Source organism: Dioscorea cayenensis, chromosome 19 (genome assembly GCF_009730915.1).
Source record: "Dioscorea cayenensis subsp. rotundata cultivar TDr96_F1 chromosome 19, TDr96_F1_v2_PseudoChromosome.rev07_lg8_w22 25.fasta, whole genome shotgun sequence".
Lineage (NCBI taxonomy): Eukaryota > Viridiplantae > Streptophyta > Magnoliopsida > Dioscoreales > Dioscoreaceae > Dioscorea > Dioscorea cayenensis.
In genome coordinates, this window is record NC_052489.1 from 25,365,182 (window position 1) to 25,386,951 (window position 21,770).

Below are 21,770 nucleotides of genomic sequence, written 5' to 3' on the forward strand. Positions count from 1 at the left end.
ATTGCGAAAAAAATAATTTATAAAAGATATATTACTGTTGGTAAGTCGTCACTTATAATAGATGTTGTTTTTTTTTAACAATAAAAAAATTATTGTGTGTGATTTATTCATTTTTTTAATATACTATTTATTATTCATTAAAAAAATCAAACCACGGATATAATTGACTTATATGCAGATCGTTAAGAACAAAACATATACATAATAAATAGATTAAGATCAAATGGAATAAGTATATATGTGTTTTCTATCTAAATAATATATTATGTTTTTGTGAAAGTGCCAACTCATGGTTTTCATTAAACAATAAAAAAAAATCAGCTCACATAAGTAAGAGTTGTTAATTTCTCTGAAAATAAAATTATAAATTATTCGGAAACTTTTGTATGAGACGACATGGACGAAGACCAAGAACAAAATATGTGATTGTAGAATCTATCAGTCATCTAAGCCTTGTTGAATACATCCACTATGTAAAATAGACATCATTTCCATTATAATTTTTATGCCCTATTCTTAATTATATAGTTAACCACTATGCGCTAAAATCCAGAAAATGATGGTTATAAATTTCTTTTTTTTTTTTCCCTTAAATCTATCTCTTTCTTACCATATTATATACCATATTATATAACTAATAAGTTATAAGACAATGAGTTGCATACGTTTAGACCATAAACAAATTGCCTTCTTCTTTGTCATTTTTCTTATTGGATTCGGTGCTTTTTTATTTTATTATTTTATTTTTTTAATTTTTGACAAAGTCAACAAACCACTATAGTTTAGAGATCTGATACTAGTATAAAAAAGTTAGTCACTTCAACTTTCACCCATCCATCTGCAATGACGCCACATCTGTCGACCAATCTAGTTAAAGAAGCGTGCGCATATAGATTCGAAGGTAATATTTTAATACGCACTACAAGTGTCCACTCCTAGTGAAACAACAAAGTTAATTTCTCATACGTGCTCCTGAAAGATCAATCTTAGGTAGATCTCCCACATTAGGGATTTTTTAACCACTCGCTCTACAAATCTTAGGTCAGTCTATAATCTAAAAATCAAATCTATTAGTCTAAAATAAAAATAACAATAATAACAATAATAATAATAATTTTAAAAAAGAAATAATGGAGTAACTAATTGTCTCTAATGTTTGGACGAAAGTGGGGTACATGACCCACAAAGGAAGTTTCATAGATGCCGAGTCCTCGGCGATCAGCATGTACATACAACTGGGACACCTTTCTGGACTTTGGCTGATTTTTCCAAACAAATCCAACTCAATCCAACATAAAGCAAAGACCAAAGCATGCACTTTAATGTAAATGTGATAAAATAAACCCAAGAAGAATCCTAGAAACTCTCCACATTCCTCCCTCTCCACCTCTATATATAGCTCTTCATCTTCATCAACCAACAATATGCATGACAATATACATCATTAGCACAAGCTTCCATTTTTATTACCAAATTATATATAACCATTTTATATAAAAAAGAGAGAGCTAGTTAGATCTAGAGAGAGATATGGAAGGTAGATGCAAGAGGCATCCAAAACACAAGCAAGCAAAAGGAGTGTGTCCATATTGTCTAAGAGAGAGGCTTTCACATCTCTCAGCCTCTTCATCATCTTCTAACACAACCCTAACATCATCTTCATCTTCTTCAGCTTATAGCTCTGATGATGACTCTGAGTTGTCTTCTTATGCTCCTTCTCCTCCCTGGAAAGATCTCCGAAGACTCAGACCGATGGGGAAGAGCTTATCTATGGCTTTTGAGACTAGAGGTCATGAGGAAAGAAGCAAAGAGGATATGAAGAAGAAGAAGAAGAAAAAGAAAGGAGGGTTTTGGTCTAAGTTGCTTGTTGGTAATTCTAAGAGGAAGGAGGCAGCTGGTGCTGCTTTGTTTCACTCTAAGACAATGAAGGAAAGGTCTTCCATGGCTATGATCTCTTGAGCCTTGTTGTTTTCAGTTGAAGTAACTAAAAGGCCAAAAAAAAAGAAAAAATTCAAAAAGTGCAGATATATTAGAAGAAAAAGATATATCACACATTATTTCATTCTTTTTATATAATAAGAATTTTTTTAAGGATTTAAGTAATGAACCACAAGCTTGGTCTAGCTGGTTCCTTTTGTGATATGTATGTTTGAACCTCTGGATTAGTTAAGTTGGTTGTCAATATTGTAGACAGTACTGATCATTTTAATTACATGGTTGATGTTTTGCCATTAAAGCGTGTTGTCCTATAATTAGGTGTTTTACAAAGAAGGGTTTGTTGTAAATTAAGTCACTTGGAAAGGAGAAGTGGACGTATAGTGTAAACATATTAAATGCTCCATATTCCTAGTTCTATCAAGTCAGAAGACATGCTATGTCGATATCAATGGTGCTTATATTTTTCTCCTACACTCTTTATGTATCTCTTAAAATACTTTTGGCTTTTGATATTAACTAGTTTATGTTCTTATCCTTTAAGTGCCATGGTACCTAATTAACCAATCTTTGTTTTGCTTTTGATTTTTGCCCCATCGGTTTTTCATGATAAAGATGCTCCAAACAAATATTAGGAGTCTTAACTAGGAAAAAAAAAAAATTAGATTTTTTATTTTATAAATGTTATTTTGCATATATAAAAATTTGAGCTCGAAATCACTTATTGACGACCTCAAACTTTATATTTGGACAAACACCATAGTTTTATCTAACTAATATTTTTAGTGTATGCTATTAAAAAGTTAAAAGTGTTCTTCTTTTATTATTTTGTTTTATTTTATTTTTATTTTTTCAATCCCTCTCCTATTTTTTATCTTTTAAAATCAATATTTTTTAGGGAGAATTGGTTATAAACCCCTCAAAAGTTCTATAATTGCATATTTACCTTCTGAAAAAACATAATTGTATATATACCCCTAAAAAATATAGGTAATTACGGATATGCCCTTACTGTTAAATTCCGGTAATTAAACTTGATTAACTATGATTATAACTTGGATTAAGATATACAAAAGGTCCAAAATAACCCTTATACAACTTAAAAAAAACTTTTCAAAGGTATATATGCAATGGTATAAAGGTAATTTTATATATTTGTTGTTTGTTAATAGATGGTTTTTCAACTAATTTGAACCCCAAGGGTATATACGCAATTATGTATATTATTCAAGGGTATATATGCAATTAACTTTTATTCAGGGGCAAATATGCAATTTTAAAATTTTTTAGGGGTACACCTGCAAAAGCCCCTATTTTTTATTATGTAGTCGAAATTTTAGATATTAAATATTCATATTCATATTTTGTTTAATTTCTCTTCACGGCTATTATTTTTTTTTTATGTTATAAAATATATTAATCTATTTTATTGACAAGCAAATACAAAATCATCAAAAATATCAGCGCTACCTCTAGCATGTTGAGTTTCACTCTATATAATTTTTAATGTTTAATCTTCCTTCAACCTTTACATTTTTCTACTAAGTTTATTAAAGATTAACTGTTTAAATTTGTGGCTTGGTGCAAAAAAAAAATTTCCTCAATCTTGACCGGTACAATGGTCTTTTGTTACTCAATGTGTTTCATACGCATGTTTTTTGTTATGTACGCATGTACAATAGTCTTTTGTTGTACGCATTGTGTTTCATATGTATGTATTAATTTTCTTAATTATGTACGCATGTTTCGTACTGATATGTTGTTTGCTTTATTTATAAGCAGCTTTTTTCCATAGATATTTGTCATGCCACTTTATGCATGTGCTCAATGCACTTGTATTCATCTTCACACCAACCTTCACTTAATGCTTGGCAAATATCTTATTAGAAAACTCAATTGTTACGTGATTTGTTTTTAATTTAAGAGAATCCTGTAGGCATACATCACCTTTTCTTGATCTCTATTATATCATATAATTTCTCTGCATGTATCATATCTTTATGAATTTAATATACTTGCATTTAAATTAAGGTAATATACATAAGCATTCTCTTATAACATTTAGCTTTCAGCCGTTTAATAATATTAACATAATTCATGTTTAATATAGTTAATAATTATCAAAATGGGAGAGAATAGAATATCCTTTAATTATGTGGCAAATTCTTTTTGTCAAGTTTTGTTTGTATCAAAGCCAAAGCCCCAAATGAAATCTCAAAGCCAAAAACATTTGCCAAATTAACTAGCAGCTTTGAGGTCAATCAATTAAAATTGTCTCCAAACCCAGCATGAAGGTGGTGGTGTTGTTTCTCACCATCTCTTCATGAATGGCTGAAATGGACCCAAATGACCCTCACGTGCAATGCTTCTGCCCATGCATAGTTCAAGACTGCATGTCTGTGAACGGTGCCACGTTGACTGATTGTCAAATGCAATGCGACGCTGCATGCCGGGATGCTGGTAGCCCAGGGATGGCTTACCCTAATGACTATTGTGGCCTTGATTCTTATTTTTTATTCTTATTCTTCTAGTGGCTATTATAGGAATTGAAACTCATCTTAATTCTAAGGCTTGCATGCATGAATCTTCTCCCTCTGTTTGGTAAGCGTGTCTACGTAGGTACTTTTTTTTTTTTTAATTCATCATCATCTTCTTCTTCTTCTTAAATTCATCAATGTCCTGCATGGCTGCATGCATACTCTTTCATGAGATGTATGATTATATATATATATATATATATATATATATATATATTATATTACTACCACCATGTAAGATATATAAAGGGTTTGGAGACAATTGATTAATCCTTCTATTTTTTTTGTTTGTGTTGGAGCTTCTTGCATTAATTAATTGCTTGCTATATATTGTTTGAGAGTTTTGGTTATGAGCTTCTCATGGGAAATTAATCTCTTTATTTTTCTGTATTTTGTATTTTGAAATTTGCCACTGATATTATCTTAATACTAACTAGATGAGGTAGAATATTATTATCTAGTTATATATTGTTCTAGCCAATCAGTGGCAGCTGTCAAGATTAGCTCAAATAATGAAACACATTGTTTTAGTAAGTTATTGCCGCATGATGTTAGCTAGATATGTCACGTCCCAAACACGGCTCGCTGGAACTGATGCATCGACAAACGGTCACACACTCATAATGCGTAGCACAATAAGCATGGAAAGCCTCAGAACCTATTATAAAATTGAACATACAATCTAAAAATACTATAAATTTCAAAGTTCAAGTTTTGAAATATACAAAACTTCCAAAATACAAATATTAGAGTTTATAAAACATACAAAGATTTGATCTTAACTAGACCTGGACAGGCCAGTTTGCTACTTGTTCACTGTCAGTAAGTTATTAACTCTTGATCTGAAAAAATATCGACAACCAGATTATGAGCTTGACAGCTCAGTATATACGTAACACATTAAAAACATTGGGATCATGCCAAACTTCAAGAATTCAAAAACAGAAGCAAGGTAAATCAAATTAAATATACAAATATTCATTAAAATATAGTTCACAAAATCAAAGTAGTTCAACAAAATAAAATTTAATGACAACATAATATATATGTCTCCCAATTACTATAGCTGAAACAAAATATCAGAGATCATTTATTTTATGCTCAGTGACCCGAGCCAGATTATCAGAAACCGTTATTCTCCACCGACGAAAAGGTGGGAAACTATAGTTTATTATCAGAGTCAGAGGTTCATGTCGACATGGTCAGCGTTTAACCCCCAATGACAGGGTTAGTACCTAGTTAATTAAAAACTAAACAAATTTATGTCAAAATAACTTTGTTATCCGAAAATCAAATAAAATATCAGAATTTCAGACATGTCAGAATTTGTAGAATAATTTACTAAGCAAAAATATCAACATACGCATGATCTCATTTCTCTTATAGCGAAAATAATCCAGTTATATTCAAAATAATTAACAAGCTTAATATATCAAAGGTTAACAAATATAATCAAATGTGGGAATTAAAGTTTCGGAGAAAGATAAATAATTCAAAATTTTAATAAATATATAAAAACAGAAAATGAATTAAAATCCAACAAAAGATTTAATATAATATAAGCAACCTTTTAAAAAACAAGGAATTTATTAAAATAAAAGAATAATTCCCAATTGTCGGAGATCAGAATATATGTATAGTTCAGAAGGATACAAATGCAAAAGATTAAGCTATCACTTTGCTCTCCCAAATATAGATATTTTCAAGGGTATAATATCATTTAACCACTTTAAGTGGTCATATTAAAATTCTATTTTGACCCTTAAATACTAAATCAATCTAAGTTTGCCTCTCTTTTCCTAAATCACAAAATTATAAATTCTAAGGATATTAGACACCCAAAGCTATGACATATCCAAAATTTCACAATCATTTGAGATCTACGGAATTTATACCATAAATTTGAATAAATTTATTTCTGCAAGTCAGAAATTTAGACATGCCTTTTCTAATAAGAAGCTCTTAAATAGTTTCAAACTTTAGGAGCTAATAACCGACTCAAAATGGAACAACTTTCTTAATAAAAATGTGCCCCGATTCTAACTCTAAGAACAAAAAATTGTCTAACCAATCTTCATGTTTTCTGCAAAAATGCCATTTAAGTACAAATATAGTAATATGGCTATAACTCAACCATCACATAGGCATAAATTCTGAAATTTTGCAGACCATGTATAATGTCAATTTTTACAACTTTTTTATATAATTCAATATCCAATTCAAACTCTAAAGTCATAAAACAAATTAACAACATATACATGTAGAAAATCTGAAATTTTACAATTCAAACTCTTCAAGGTCTGCGTAAAAGTCTTATTTGAGGCATATTAAATTAAAGGCTATAACTTATAGCATATACATGTAGAAAATCTGAAATTTTACATTAAACTAGTTAAGATTAAGATCTACAAATTATGTATTTTGATCTTCTCCAAAATCGGTCGTTAAGTCTTCCTAAATTAAAGAGGCCGGGGTCTCTGCTAAAGAATATAATAGAATCAGAGATCAAAGAATTTCTATCAGATAAGGCTAAGCTATGAGAGTAGGAGAGTCGAATCAAGATTTTCACAAAACCCTAACCATGCTAGCATCACGTCAAAGCTTAAAAAACAACAACAAAGAGTCTAACAACTTATCTGAAACTTAGGACGAGAAAGTATTCTTTTCCTCGCCGTTGACACCACCATGTATAAAGCAGAAGAAGTCAGGTTGTGTTTTTTTTTTAAACAACGCCAAGATCATGGGTTGAGGGAGATTTAGTAACATTATAAGAGCAAGGTTATATAAATTTAAAATCAATGGCTATGATTAAATAGGGGCGGGGCTCACAAGATCTAATAATTAACTTGTTTCATTGTATCCCTTCATTAATATCATAGTGAAAAGAATAGAATTTTGGGATATATACTGCACCAATATGTGCTAGCTCGCAGGCAAAAACAAATGAAAATAAATGGTAGTGTTGTCTTTCTGGTTTCACAGACTGAAAAGACCATGTTTCAGATAGCAATGTTGGTAACTTGGTACAGGAAAATTAAGAAAACTTGGAAACGTTTCAGACGTTGATAATTGGAAAAGTTATAACTTATAAATTACATTTACTATACCAAATAAAACATGCACATTTATCAGAAACAGAATTGGAAGAGAATGTTCTCTGGCTCCCCCTCTTAATTATTTATCCATCCATATAATGCATCTAAGGCTCTTGCCCTCATTCAGTAGCTCAAAAGCCTTGTTTATATCTTCAAAGCCCACTTCATGTGTTATAAACGAGTCCAAATGCAGTTCCTACACAATATATACAAAAATTCTCAATAAAAAAGCTAATTCATTCATTCATTAGTTAGTCTGCAAGATTTAAAACTAATCAAAATATTAACCTAAATTTTAAAGAAAGAAAGAAAAAAGCACTTGTTGTTCGTTCAAATTGCAGCATCATACATATATATGTTACTGTTAACAACATTAATTTGCATGTGTATAAAAATGTATGCACATATATATATAGCCACTCTTAATTAGTCAGCATGTTATCTATTCCCCAAGACTATGAATTAAGTTATATGGATCTTGATGATCAGTTTATAAATTAACATTATTTATTTTAGGTTTATATATATATATATATATATATAGACTTTAAACTCAATTACCTTGTCTAAATACTTTTTAGCAAGAATTGGAATATCTGTCTTAGCTTTGATTCCCCCAAACAATGATCCCGTTATCCATTTGCCTTCCAATATCCGGCGAGTGTCTAAGGATAAAGGCTTCCCATGCATCTCCACCCCCAAAACAATTGTCTTGCCCCATCCCTGCATGCATGTCCAAAATAAATAATATTAAAATAAAATAATCAGATAAACAACAAATTAAAGGATATGAAACTAGAAATGTTAAATAACCTCGTATATATTCCTCATATAATTCATGTGTGTGTATATATACATACTACTGTTAGTAGCATGGTACTCTTCTGCATATATATATATATATATATATATATATATATATATATATATATATATATATATATGTTTGCACTCAATGCTTTATAAATAGGATGAATAAATATTAAAGGGAAGTCACAGAATATAATCTTAATTTTGTATGCTCAAACAAACATAATAAACTCAAAGTTAATCATTGAAAGAACTCACTCAAACCAGCACAAATTTTACAATAATGTAAGCCAATTTTAAATGGAAATACACCTTGCGTGAACTCTCATATGCAGATTGCATCAACGATGCCAAACCAATGCATTCAAAGCAATAATCCGCACCCCCTCCAGTCATTTCACTGATAACCTGCAAACTTGCATAACTTTTTATCATTAATTTAATTTCTAATAAAAAAAACATATATATATATATATATATATAGTTGTTACCTCACCTGACTAACAGATCTCTCATCACCAATCTCATTTGGGTTAACAAAATCAGTGAGACCAAACTTCTTGCCTGCAAAGTAAGACCTTTGAGCAAATAGACAAAAAGATAAGCACTTATTCCATAAAAAAGATTACCAAGTTCAAACTTCTGTGGATTAATATCCACCCCAATGATCTTTGCAGCTCCACGAAGCCTTGCTCCTTCTACAACCTGCACAGGGGTTTTTAATTAATTACCATAATTTACAACATTTTAAATGTTCAAAATTAATAAATTATGTTAAATATATGATTAAAAAAAATATAAAATTAATTACTGCTAATCCAACAGCTCCCAATCCAAAGACTGCAACTGTGGAACCCTCCTCCACTTCTGCTGCCTTCCATGCAGCCCCAACTCCTGTGTGGTCACTCAAATATCACAATATGTGAGGGTTAAATGAAATTTTAAAATTTTAAAATTAAATAAATAAATATATATATATATATATATATATTAACCTGTGGAGACGCCGCAGCTGAGCAAGCAAGCCTTCTCCGGAGGCAAAGCGGGGTCCACTTTCACAAGGTGTGCCACGTCGACAACAGTGTATTCGGAGAAACTGGAGACGTTGAGGAAGTGGTGAATCGTACGGCCCATATTATCCGAGAACCTTGATGAGTCTCGATCACGAGGCATGCCAGATGACACCTGGAACGGGAGGAGCGAACACATGTTGCTCCGCGGGGTACTGCAATCGACGCAGCCATAGCAGTGCGGAAGGAACACGGGCACCACGGTGTCCCCGGCCTTGAATTCCTCCACGTGCTCCCCCACGCTCTCCACCACTCTGCCAGCCGTACGATCATCAACATCCAACGGACGTCGTCGTTGTAAGAAAAATAGAGATGCATTATGCTAATTATAAAGTAATTAATTAATTATATAACTCTAATATGGGTTGGTGTGATGAACTTATCTTCGGCATTGACCTAATGGCCGGTAATGAAGTTGAGTGGGAACTGGGAACGATAAAGTTTTTTATTTTTATTTTTTAATTTTTTGAATAAATAGTCAAACCACGTTATCGATAAAAAAATTAAAGATAATATTTTCAATTTTTATATATCTGTTAAATTTCTGAATATTTTTAAAATATATATAAAAAAAATGTATGGGAAGTGATGTATCCACGTTGTATAAAAAATAGCTGTATATTCTAAGTAAATGTTTTTATAATATCGTAAGTCATGAATTACTACCGTAATAATTGAGCTTTTAATATAAAATTGAGTCATAATAATAAAAATATTTATTTTTAATTAAAAAATAAATAAAATTTAGATTAAAATTAGTGGAAATTGCCAAAAACACCTTGTAAGTTTGCAATATTACCAAAAACACCCCGTTAGTTTTGCACTCCTTAAAAACCCCTTCCTTTTGAATACAATGATTTTTTAAACCCCCCAAACATCTAATAGTGATTGATAGAGTTAATTTGGAATTTTTTGGACGAAATTGTCCCTTGCGTGGGAAGTTGTGGCAAGTGTGACAGGGTTTGACTATAATGCCCTTGGGTGCTGATGAGTTTCATTTGAAAATGAAGCTCTATTTAAAAATATGAGATATGACGTTACTGTTTAAAAAAATGAGTTTCTGTTTAAAAAAATGAGTTTTCTATTTAAAAAAATGAGTTTTTTGTTTAAAAAATTGAGTTTTCTGTTTAAGGAATGAGTTTTCTGTTTAAGAAATGAGGGTTTCGTTTAAAAAAAATGAGGTCTCTGTTTAAAAAAATGAGTTTTCTGTTTAAGAAATGAGGTTTTTGTTTAAAAAGCGAGGTCTCGTTTTAAGAAATGAGTTTTTGTGGTGTATTTATCACCCCAAAATCTCTTTATTGCGATTAAGTGGGCCGATGAGACAAAGCATGCGACTACTAATCACGATCGCGTTGCATGAAAAATGGGATTTCAAGTTCGAGAAAAAGGTGCAACCTTTCGATGCCTTCGCTCGACGACGAGGAGCATGCGGTCTTCCCCGAGGTCGACGGCGAAGAAGATGAAAAGAGATGAGGTCGACGGCGGGGAAGGCGATGAAGAGCGAAGACGGGCGAGATCGAGCGCTCATCGTGGCCGCTTCCTCCCTCCGTTCCTGTCACCGACTTAGGCACCATGGATCCAAACCCCGGAATGATTCCTAACCCTAACCCTATTGCTATCCATGTTGCGGTCTTCGCAGTCGAGAATGGTTCCGTTCAAGTTCAGCTCGTCTTATCCGAGCGTCGCCACTGAAGACCTCACCACTCCGATCGCCGAGGAACGTCGCCAACCGGATCGCCAACGCCGATAAAGATTTCTCCTTTAAGACCCCACACGAGCGAGCCACCTTCGAGATCGCTCGCCCGGATCCGGAGCTCGGCGACTCAGCGTTCAGCGAGATCGTGACGATGAGATACTCGATGTCCCTACTCAATGAGGTCTCGGTTTAAAAAAATAAGCTCTCTGTTTAAGAAATGAGTTCTCTGTTTAAGAAATGAGTTCTCTGTTTATATGCTTGTTTGTCTTTGTTTAACTATCGATGTTTCTGTTTAATATATTGCGTTTATGTTTAAAAAAGTGCTTAAATATCGTTGTTTCTATTTAAATATGTACGAGTGCAACCTTTCGATGCCTTCGCTCGACGACGAGGAGCATGCGGTCTTCCCCGAGGTCGACGACGAAGAAGATGAAAGAGATGAGGTCGACGACGGGGAAGGCGATGAAGAGCGAAGGCGGCGAGATCGAACCCTCATCGACTCCGCTTCCTCCCTCCCGTTCCCGTCACCGACTTAGGCACCATGGATCCAAACCCCGGAATGATCCCTAACTCTAACCCTATTGCTATCCATGTTGCGGTCTCCGCGATCGAGAATAGTTCCGTTCAAGTTCGACCCGTCTTATCCGAGCGTCGCCATCGAAGACCTCACCACTCCGACCGCCGAGGAACGTCGCCAACCGGATCGCCAACGCCAATAAAGATTTCTCCTTTAAGACCCCACAGCGAGCATGCCACCTTCGAGATCGCTCGCCCGGATCCGGAGCTCGACGATTCGGCGTTCGCGCGAGATCAGTGACGATGAGATACTCAATGTCCCTACTCAATGAAGTTTCTGTTTAAAAAAATGAGGTCTTTGTTTAAAAAAATAAGTCTCTGTTTAAGAAATGAGTTCTCTGCTTTATATGCTTGTTTGTCTTTGTTTAACTATCGATGTTTCTGTTTAATATATTGCGTTTACGTTTAAAAAAGTGCTTAAATATCGTTGTTTCTATTTAAATATGTCATGAGTGGCCAAGATTAATTGGTTTTTATATCCGGGATTAATTTATCACGTAAATATTTGTTTTTTCTGTTTAAATATTAATGTTTTTTTGTTTAAAAAAATGAGTTTTATGTTTAAAAAAATGAGTTTCGTTTAAGAAATGAGTTTTTTTGTTTAAGAAAATGAGGGTTTCGTTTAAGAAATGAACTCTCTGTTTAAAAAAATGAAAGTTTCTCTGTTTAAGAAATGAGTACATACAAAAAGGAATCGCAAAAAGAATGAAAAAAATGTATCTGAAAGGTTTAAGAGCGATGATGGAATTTCATAATGCAGGGGTAAAAAGGAAGTGAAAACAATAAAGGAAGGGTTATCGAGGGTATGCAAAAACTCACGAGTATGTTTGGGAAGTTTTGAAATTATCGAGGGGTAAACAGTAATTTTCCCTTAAAATTAACCTGATTTTATAAATTTATGACATATGAACTAAGCTTCTTTCTTCAAGTCGATATGAAATACTATAATTGTGCTAAAAAGTCTTGCGGCATTAATCGCTACACAATTAAATAAATATAACCTAATTTAAAAATTACATACATTTAATCGATGACAAAACAAGCAAAGTCCCAAATTTTAAATATAATTTGTGATTTAAATTTTGAAAAATTACAAGATAATCTAATAATTTATGCACTTTAAAAAAAAAAAAACAACAACAACAACAATTCCAGAAAACAAAACATACCCGAAGGCTTCATGACCAAAGATTCTCGGATAGATAGCCGGGGGGGAGTTCTTCACCAAAAAAAAATAAAAAACAAGATGAAGGTGCGATCACCACCGTACGATGAGAAACAAACGGCTGGAATTTAGAGGGTCACCTTCATGCGCCAAAAAGTGACGTCGCTGTGGCAAAGTGACGTGCAGACGATCTTTATCCTCACCTCCCAAGCTTGGGGCGGCGCCACCTCTACTTCCTCTATAACAAGCGGCTCTCCGCCCGCTCTGCTCACCGCCGCTGAAAGCTCACCGCCCCGAAAACAAACCAAGTTAATCACTCTATCTCCAAAACTAAAGCGAGAACCAGATAAGAAGAGAAGCTCGGTAAAGTTACCTTTGCATCTGATTGACTTGCCGGCGGTGACGTTACTCTCCATAGCTTCCAGAAAAAATAGTATTACGCCTCAGCTTGCACTTGCAGGTGTGGTCACTCTTGTAATATACCCAGTTTTGAGCCTTGTGTTTATTATTTATATTTATTATTTATATAGAGATTGAATAATATTTTATAGGAAATCAGATCCGATATATTTGGCAAAATTATTATATATTTAATTAGTTGGTGTCCTGATCCTTGAATTTCAAATTATTTGTGTGTGTCTGTGTGTGTGGATTCTGTTTTGTGTATGATTGAAATAAAGAATTCTATTGTCTCATAAAATGTGTATTTTTGGGAGGAATTTTTCAGATTCAATGCTGTTACCATTTTCACAATGAGGAATAGTAATTGATTTTTGTTCTCAAATGAAAAGTCAGCGTTTAACGTTTTTTTTTCCTTATGTAAAACACGGCCGACACAAAAGACAAATAATAATAATAAAAAAACACATAGTTATGATAATAGAACTTTTCCTTGAATTTGTAATTCAAACCAACTAATTTGGTCAATATGATTTTATGTTAATATTAATAATTCAAAGTTTTTTTGTAACTTTTTTTTAATAGAGTATCAAACTATGGTTCTAATTTTGGATTCAAACTTCAATTTGCATCAAAATGATTATCCAACTTCAGTTTTATTTCACTGGAGGATCATTCAACAAATTATGCACTATTTTGATGATGTAGTGTCAGAAATTGCCTGTAACAAGTGAGATAAAATTAATTTTAAACTTATACATCATCAAAAATAGACTAGAATATCTCATGTGACCATTATAATGAAAATAAAAGTGTAGCTAGATAACCATTATTATTAATATTGAAGTTTGAAACTGATGGTTCCAGTAGGGGTGTGATGTGTTAAGTTCACTCAAAAACTCACTCAAAGATTAAACACTCACACACAATCAAAGCAAGATAAAAGAGACAAGCAAATTGGTAACCCAGTTCGGCACAACCTTGTCTACATCTGGGGGGCCAGGCCCGGAGAAACAATCCACTAAAAGAGGTATAGGAACAAGGAGTACAACACTCACTCACTCTCTCAATACAAAGAATATCCTCTCAAGATTGCCCGACGGCCACACACTCAACTCTCACCGAAGAGTCTCTTACTTGTTGGCTCCGTCCTAAATCTTCGAGCAGGATGTCTTATATAGACGCACCGACGTCTACAAAGTTACCTCTTTTAGAATTCTCCACGGCTTCCTAACTTGGACACCTTCCAAAGTTAGATGTTGTAACACCCAGTTGCAACATGGCCCACCTTACTGAACATGACTGAGTTCTAGCCAGATGCACCCGAATCTGCGACCTTCAACCTCCCGGTTCCTTCAGTCCGCCTCGTAGCAGTTGACTCGACCCGAGCTCCTCCTGCTTGCAGCTGCTTCCTTCCTCACATCACTTTAGAAGGTCTCCCTCTCCCGAGGGACGTGCCCACCAAGGCACACATGACCATCTCACCAAAGATAGCCACCGAAGATCTCCCGATCTTCCTTTCCAAACTTGGCCCAAGTTTGGTCTTCCAAATGATCTTCATTTGACTCATGGAAATATTGTTACTAAACTTGATCTTGTCTTCATCCAAGTTAAGCCTTCAATATCTTTAAGCATGATCTTTAATCATCCATGCTTGGATCTTCAAATCTCTAATCATATCTTATGCAATCTTCAATCAATCTCCTCATATGACTAGTCTCCATGAATAGTTCCGCCCATAGATAGCTCTTGAATCTTCCTTCAATATAGTAATGCTAAATATGGTCTTGATGATCTCCTTGGTATGTCTTTATCTTATTTAGTTTGTGTCTTCAAATAGCTTCACACCAAACTAAATCTTTGTGTCTTCAAATAGTTTCAAATAATCTTCATGATCTTGAACTTTTGCCAATAATAGAATATTCCTCTCTCTTCAAATAGATCTTTCTAAAAAGGAGCTCTATCAAAGATATGAATTATCATCCCGGATCTTACCAAGGATAGATAATCATATCTAAAATAAAACTTGCATTTCAAGAAAAGATCCTATAGTCTTGATGCATTTTCCAAAAATAGTTTATCATCACATGATTGTATTGAGAGAAATATCTATTAAATAAAATCTTCAACCTTAATCTCCACCTTTGATCTTCATTAAATCTCTTCCTTGATCTTCATCACATGTCATGACCATATGCCATGTCATTATCTTAATCACCTCTTCTTTGATGAGTCATCGCATGCCACGTCATCATTCTTTTTTTTTTTTTTTCATGTCACCACTTGGCTTGTCATATAATGTCAATCCACGTTATCAGACTTAACAAAAACCCTAAATAAAAATAGGTCATAGTTTAGTGCCATATTAAAAAAAATTTACATTTTTTTGTTTGTAATTGTATAATAATAATAACAACAACAATAATTTATCTTAAAGTTATTACTAACAACCATGTATGGTAGATGATAGGAAAATCAATGTGTTTACTTATGAGGTATTTGGTTTCAACGATTTAGAATAATTTAGGATTTTTTTAATGAAAATGGAGATAAAACAAGTTTTTAATTTAATGCGATTTTATCAACTTTATCAAATATAATTTACTCTAGTGTGCATTACACCAGCAACCACTTCCTCTAGTCACAAGATCTACAGACACACAGAGACGGTAGCTGTAAGGTTCCCATCACATGTGAGTGCCAATAATGATAACGTACAATGGAAATAATTTATTAGCCTATTTTTTATCATATCATATCAAATGTTGATTATCTTAATATATAATAATAAGTCCACTTTATAATGTGTTAGATAAAGATAATTAATATGGCTATATACCAATTAACAAGTAACAACTTTGTTGACGGATTCTTCTGAGCTCTTCTAAGCCAAAAACAAACAACTGCATCAATATTATCAATATTATGTGATTTTTTTAATCTTATTTTTCTACCTATGCATTGAGAAGTTGTTCATAATTATTATAATTGAATTATTTTGGTTTAGAGATAATATATATATATATATATATATATATATATATATATACTAAATCATCGCAGAGTTGTTCATTATTTCACGGTCAATTAGTTCAGATAGGCCAATCATGATAAATTATTGATAAATGTTCATGATAATTAAATTAATCAATTGATTATCAAATTCACATTTATGGTATTCTCCAGCTCAATGACATGTTCTGTATTTGCATATGATTTACTAAAAAACAAAACCTAAAACATCAGTATGTGGCCGGCAACTCAAGCAAACAAACGTTCAACTTATAATGCCTTTGTTTTAGTATTTTTTTTTTTCTCATTTTGTTTAGGCACTCTTTGCCAAAAATTGACTAGTGGTTCGTTCAGTATGAGATTATTGTTTTTAGTTTATCTATTTTTTAAATAAAAAATAAGAATTAAAAAAATAAAAATAGATAAAAACGATATCAATGATTTATTAATTTATTGGCATTGAATTCTCTGTATAGAGTATTGTGTTTTACTAAAAAGATAAGTACAAACTTTATATTTAGGTATTGAGTTTTACTAAAAGATGAGTTCGAACTTAATATATACACATTATTAACGTGATTTATTTGTATTTTATTAAAAAAAAAATTGAGTTTAACATAATAACATCTTAAGACTAATTTGTCAGGTGGTAATCTTTCTTGTTTTTAAATATATAAAGAAAAAAGTTAAAAAAAACAAATGACCTAGTAGAATTTGGATCTCCCGTGGAATGCCAAATGTTAAACACATCTGGAAGAAAGCGCACACATTACTTGCGCACTCCTTCACTCTCCATTACTTTGTCATAATTATTAGATTATCAGGTAATGACATAATTATCAGATGATCATCTAATGACCAATTATATTTTTATATTTTTTTTTAAAATTATTTATATATATTTATAACTTTTTTTAGTTTGTAATAATATCCATATAAAAAAAATGTTTGTAATAATAATATTATTGAAATATATTTATTTATTTATTATGTATTTATTTTTGGTTTTTTAAATCATCTTCTTGCATTTGTTAACTCCATCGCTCATATTATTGTATTTATTTAAGATAATTATTAATGGATTATCTAATAATATTATTATTTTAAAAGTTTTTTATTTAATATAGTTGACAAAACTCTATTCATCATGTGTGATAGGAATTTGAATTCCTAACCTTCCATAGAATTAGGGCTGCAATCGAGCCGAGCCGAGCCGAGACGAGCTGAGCTTTGAAGTGTTTGAGCTCGGCTCGACATAATTAGCTATAGACTCGAGCTCAGCTTGAGATAGTAAAACTAAGCTCGAGCTCGGCTCGAAAAAACTTATTTATGCTATAAACAAGCTGAGCTCGAGTTCAACTCGTTAATGAGCTTGTTAAGCTTATTAAATCATATTAAGCTCGAGTTTGAGCTCGTTAAGCTGATAAAGTTTGAGCTTGATCTCAAATTCAAATCAAAACACCATAAATTTATTCAATATTGTTAGGTATGACGACGTGGATTGACATTAAGTAACAAGCCAAGAGGTGACATGGCAAAGGAAGATGACTTGACAATGATGATTTGGCAAAAAGGAGAAGTGACTAGGATGATGATGTGGCTAAAGCTTGGTGATATGACATGAGAAAATATGACGGCTAGAAGATCATGATGGGAGACTATGTTTAGTGAGATTCCTCTCATGGTTCATGTAATGATTAACTAATTGTGGAAATCGTATCAAGTTAGAAGGATCTCTTCAAGAAGGGTAAGTTTTATCTTAGATATGATTGTATCTATCATTGGCAAGATCTGAGATGATAAATCATGTCTTTGGTAAAACTCCTTTAATGAAAGATCTATTTTAAAAGAGAAGAATATTCTATTGTTGGCAAGAATAAAAGATCATCATGAAGATTGCATGGAACTTAGTTTGGTGTAAAGCTATGAACACACAAACTAAGATAGGCAATGACAAGCCAATGTGATTATCAAGACCATATTTACCAACACAATTTGAAGAGAGATCTAAGAGCTAATTATGGGCGGAGCTATTCAAGGAGACAAATCATATATGGGAGATTGATTGAAGATTACTTGAGATTTGATTGAAGATTTGAAGATCCAAGCATGGATGATTGAAGATCATGCTTGAAGATATTGAAGGCTAAACTTAGATCAGATGAGATCAAGTTTAGTAACGATATTTCCATCAGTCAAATAAAGATCGATGGGAAGATCAAACGTAGACCAAGTTTGGAAAGAAGATCGAGAGATCTTCGGCGACCATCTTTGGTGAGATGGTTACGTGTGCCTTGGTAGGCGGTTGCAAGAAGGAGGAGCTCAGGACGAGTTAACTGCTACGAAACGGATTGAAGGAACCGGGAGAGTTGAAGGTGTCGCAAGTTCGAGTGTAACTGGCTAGAACTCAGTCATGTTTAGTAACGTGGGCAATGTTGCAACTGTGTGTTGCAATATCTAACTTTGGAAAGTATCCAAGTTAGGAAGCCGCGGAGAATTCTAAAAGAGGAAGGATCAAGTGGACGTAGGTGCGTCTATATAAGACATCCTGCTTGAAGATTTAGAATGAGCCACAAGTGATAGACCTTTGGTGAGGGTTGAGGAGAGTCGACATCGGGTAATCTTAAAAGGATATTCTTTGTCTTGAGTGAGTAAGGGAGTGTTGTACTCTTTATTCTATAACCTCTTTTAGTGGATTGTTTCTCAGAGCTTGGCCCTCCAGATGTAGACAAGGTTGTACCAAACTGGGTAACCAACTTGTGTGTCTTCTTTCTCTTGCTTGATTTTGTGTGTGCTTCATATTCTTGTGAGTTTTTGAGTAACTCTCTTAAACAAACTAACCCACCAAAACTATCAAATACAAATCAAAATAAAATTTAAAAATATTTTTGGCTACAATATTTCAGTGCTAGCTTGCTCATTAGGAGGCTCGCGAGCCTGCTCGATAGAGCTAGTTTGTTATAAGGCTCGTGGTATGCTCGTTAGCCTCTAGCGAGGCGGGGCTTGCTGAGCCTTAACAGCCGGCGACATGTGGCTCGAGGCTTGGCTCGTTTATAAATTCGAGCTCAAAAAGTATGCTCGAGCTCGGCTCATTTTAGTTAATGAGCAGAGCTTTCTTTGAGCCAAGCTTCGAGTAGCTCATGAACGGCTTGGTTCATTTGCAGCCCTATATAGAATTCGACGCCCTATCATTAATTTATATACATTGAGTGCAACGCACTATAATTGGCATGATTTGACACATAGTCGAGGATAATTGGCATAATTGATGACATGACAAGGCATGATGACATGGCGAGAGTCTTGAGTTAAAAGGCAAATATCTTGAAAATCTTGATGGAGTTATTTTTTTGGCAATGTATTACAACTTGAAGAAGATCATATCAAGACCATATTTAAGGTAATTTGATTAAAGACTAAATATGGATGGTGCTTAATTAAAGAAATACCTATCAATGGTATGATTGAAGGCTATTAAGGGCAAGATTTGAAGACATGCCTATTGTTGGCATGATTGAGTTGATTGATTGAAGATCTTTCTTGGGAAGATTTGAAGGGCAAACTTGGGTGAATTGAAGACTAAGTTTGGCAAGTTTCATGAAGACACACAAGGATGTGCTCCCCTTGCGAGGGGTCTGTGTGATGAGGAACTGAACAGGTAGGCTAATTGCCGGCAATCGGGATCGGGAGATTTAGCTGTACCGACTCAGACTAAGCATGACCGAGAGGTTGATTGGTCTTGAGGTCATCTGCAACGTAACCAGAACTCAGTCAAGTCAGCAGTTAGGGCCATGTTGCAACTTATGTTACAACAGGAGTTGCAATAGCTAATTTCGGAAGGTTTTTAAATTAGTAGCCGCGGAGATTCTAAAAAAGGTATGTGCTATATTTGGGACGTTGAGGTGTCTATATAAGCTACTTTCTCGAAGATTGTGTGTAGCTCTTGTGGAGGAGAGAGTGTGAGCACTAGACAATCTAAAAAGAGCAGTGATCTTTATTGTTGGGAGAGTGAGTGACAAATGTTTGTACTCATCTATTTTCACCTCTTTTAGTGCATTGTTTATCTCCGAGCTTGGCCCCCAGACGTAGGCAAGTGGATGCTGAGGCTGGGTTACCAATCTTGTGTGACTCCTTCTTGTTTTGGTTTGTGTGAGGGTTTCTATGAATGTTTGAATGTCCTCTAAACCATAAACCACATCGGTGAAACTAACAATATCAATATTGCCAAAAGTTAATTATAAAAATATACAACTATTGAAAAAAAAAGTTTTTTTTTTGACAAATGAGTAACAAGTGTGGGGATATGTTAAGATACAAGCTTAATAAAAATCGATACATTTACTTTGTGTGGAATTTGATGTTCATTCTCAAGTTCTTTCGAAATTAACACCCTCCTTCTCTGAGCCCTAGTTTACAAGGGATCATGTGCCCGAAATAGGCGAGGTGGGCGGCCACTTTTTTTATTTCTCATATTATTCGACAAATAATCATAAGAAAATTAATACAAATATCATGAAAAGAGAGTGTTTCCAAATGCGTTTTTTCACCCAAATGCTTCATGGCCGAAGATTTACGGGTAAATAGCACCCAGGATATCATGCCTGGAAAGAATCAAAAGAAAACAATAAGGAAAGATGCCCAAACAAACAATCAAGACCATTCTATTAGAAATGAATGGATAGGATTGCTCTGGTTACCTTAATGCGTCGAAGAGTGAAGTCGATTGATGGTAAAGCAACGTACACATCTTTAGCCTCACCTCCCACGCTATAGGTGGTGCCACCTCCACCTCGCGTGTCCCCGCCGCTCTGTTCACCGCCACTGCCATTGTACGCTCACCGCCCACCAATATAAGTCAAGTTAACACCAAAGGATAACTCACAGTGACACATTTCATCTAATAGAAACATGAGTATAAATTATTATTGATAATTATTTTAGTTCTAACATTGTTTATTATTTCTATTTAGACAATTCTAAAAAAGACAGAAGAAAAGAGTTTAAAATAATAAGGGAAAATTACTGTTCACGACTCGTAATTTTCAAAAACTTTCAAAAACCCCCTTGACTTTTACACCGGACGACCCTCCGTTATATTTTACATTCCTTTTTCACCCCGCCGGTAAGTTGAAGTGGGTCTACGATATGAAATTCCTTTTTTGCCCTTGCAAAAGGTGGGAAAAAAAATGGCGCAATCATAACTTTCTTTATGCATAGTTTTTTCAATTTTTTGCCTCACGCTTGCTTTTTTTCTCAAACAAAGTTTAGAAGGCTCATATCTTGTTCTTCTTGTTCTTGTTCTTGTTCTTGTTCTTCTTCTTCTTCTTCTTCTTCTTCTTTTTCTTCTTCTCATTTGGTGTATTCAATTTTTAGCTCTTCGGATTAAATTATGGAGGTTTTTTTGTGCTATTGCTGAGATCTGACGGGGAGGGCGAGTGCTAATGTTCACGGGCGACTTCTTGGGAATCGGTGTTA

General features: G+C 33.7%; 2 protein-coding genes across 4 annotated transcripts; one reads left to right on the top strand and one right to left on the bottom strand.

Annotated features, from left to right (window-relative positions):
* The first annotated feature begins 1,435 nt into the window (after positions 1 to 1,435).
* On the top strand, positions 1,436 to 2,341 carry LOC120250097. The gene has a single exon (XM_039258872.1). The coding sequence runs from the start codon at positions 1,531 to 1,533 to the stop codon at positions 1,957 to 1,959; it is 429 nt and encodes a 142-aa protein (XP_039114806.1). The 5' UTR covers positions 1,436 to 1,530; the 3' UTR covers positions 1,960 to 2,341.
* Positions 2,342 to 7,414: 5,073 nt separating this feature from the next.
* LOC120283778 (alcohol dehydrogenase-like 7) lies at positions 7,415 to 13,398 on the bottom strand. 3 transcript variants are annotated; one of them, XM_039290515.1, is made up of 10 exons: positions 13,258 to 13,398; positions 13,025 to 13,161; positions 12,889 to 12,938; positions 9,373 to 9,701; positions 9,189 to 9,271; positions 9,007 to 9,082; positions 8,874 to 8,941; positions 8,690 to 8,785; positions 8,129 to 8,290; positions 7,416 to 7,763 (listed from the first exon to the last, which is right to left on the bottom strand). In XM_039290515.1, the coding sequence occupies exons 1-10, from the start codon at positions 13,298 to 13,300 to the stop codon at positions 7,647 to 7,649; spliced, it is 1,161 nt and encodes a 386-aa protein (XP_039146449.1). In that variant the 5' UTR covers positions 13,301 to 13,398; the 3' UTR covers positions 7,416 to 7,646. The 3 variants fall into 3 exon arrangements, with proteins under 3 accessions (XP_039146447.1, XP_039146446.1, XP_039146449.1); XM_039290513.1 differs by having other exon boundaries at positions 7,415 to 7,763; positions 9,201 to 9,271; positions 13,025 to 13,398; XM_039290512.1 differs by having other exon boundaries at positions 7,415 to 7,763; positions 13,025 to 13,398.
* Positions 13,399 to 21,770: the final 8,372 nt, after the last annotated feature.

Bases quoted from the DNA above. Each gene is read 5' to 3' on its own strand.
- LOC120250097 (XM_039258872.1), top strand. From the start codon at position 1,531: ATGGAAGGTAGATGCAAGAGGCATCCAAAACACAAGCAAGCAAAAGGA.
- LOC120283778 (XM_039290512.1), bottom strand. From the start codon at position 13,300: ATGGAGAGTAACGTCACCGCCGGCAAGTCAATCAGATGCAAAGGTAAC. The intron at 12,939-13,024 runs GTGACCCTCTAA...TTTTTGGTGAAG, and splicing joins TCACTTTTTGGCGCATGAAG to AACTCCCCCCCGGCTATCTA. The intron at 9,083-9,188 runs GTAATTAATTTT...ACCCCTGTGCAG, and splicing joins TGGGAGCTGTTGGATTAGCA to GTTGTAGAAGGAGCAAGGCT.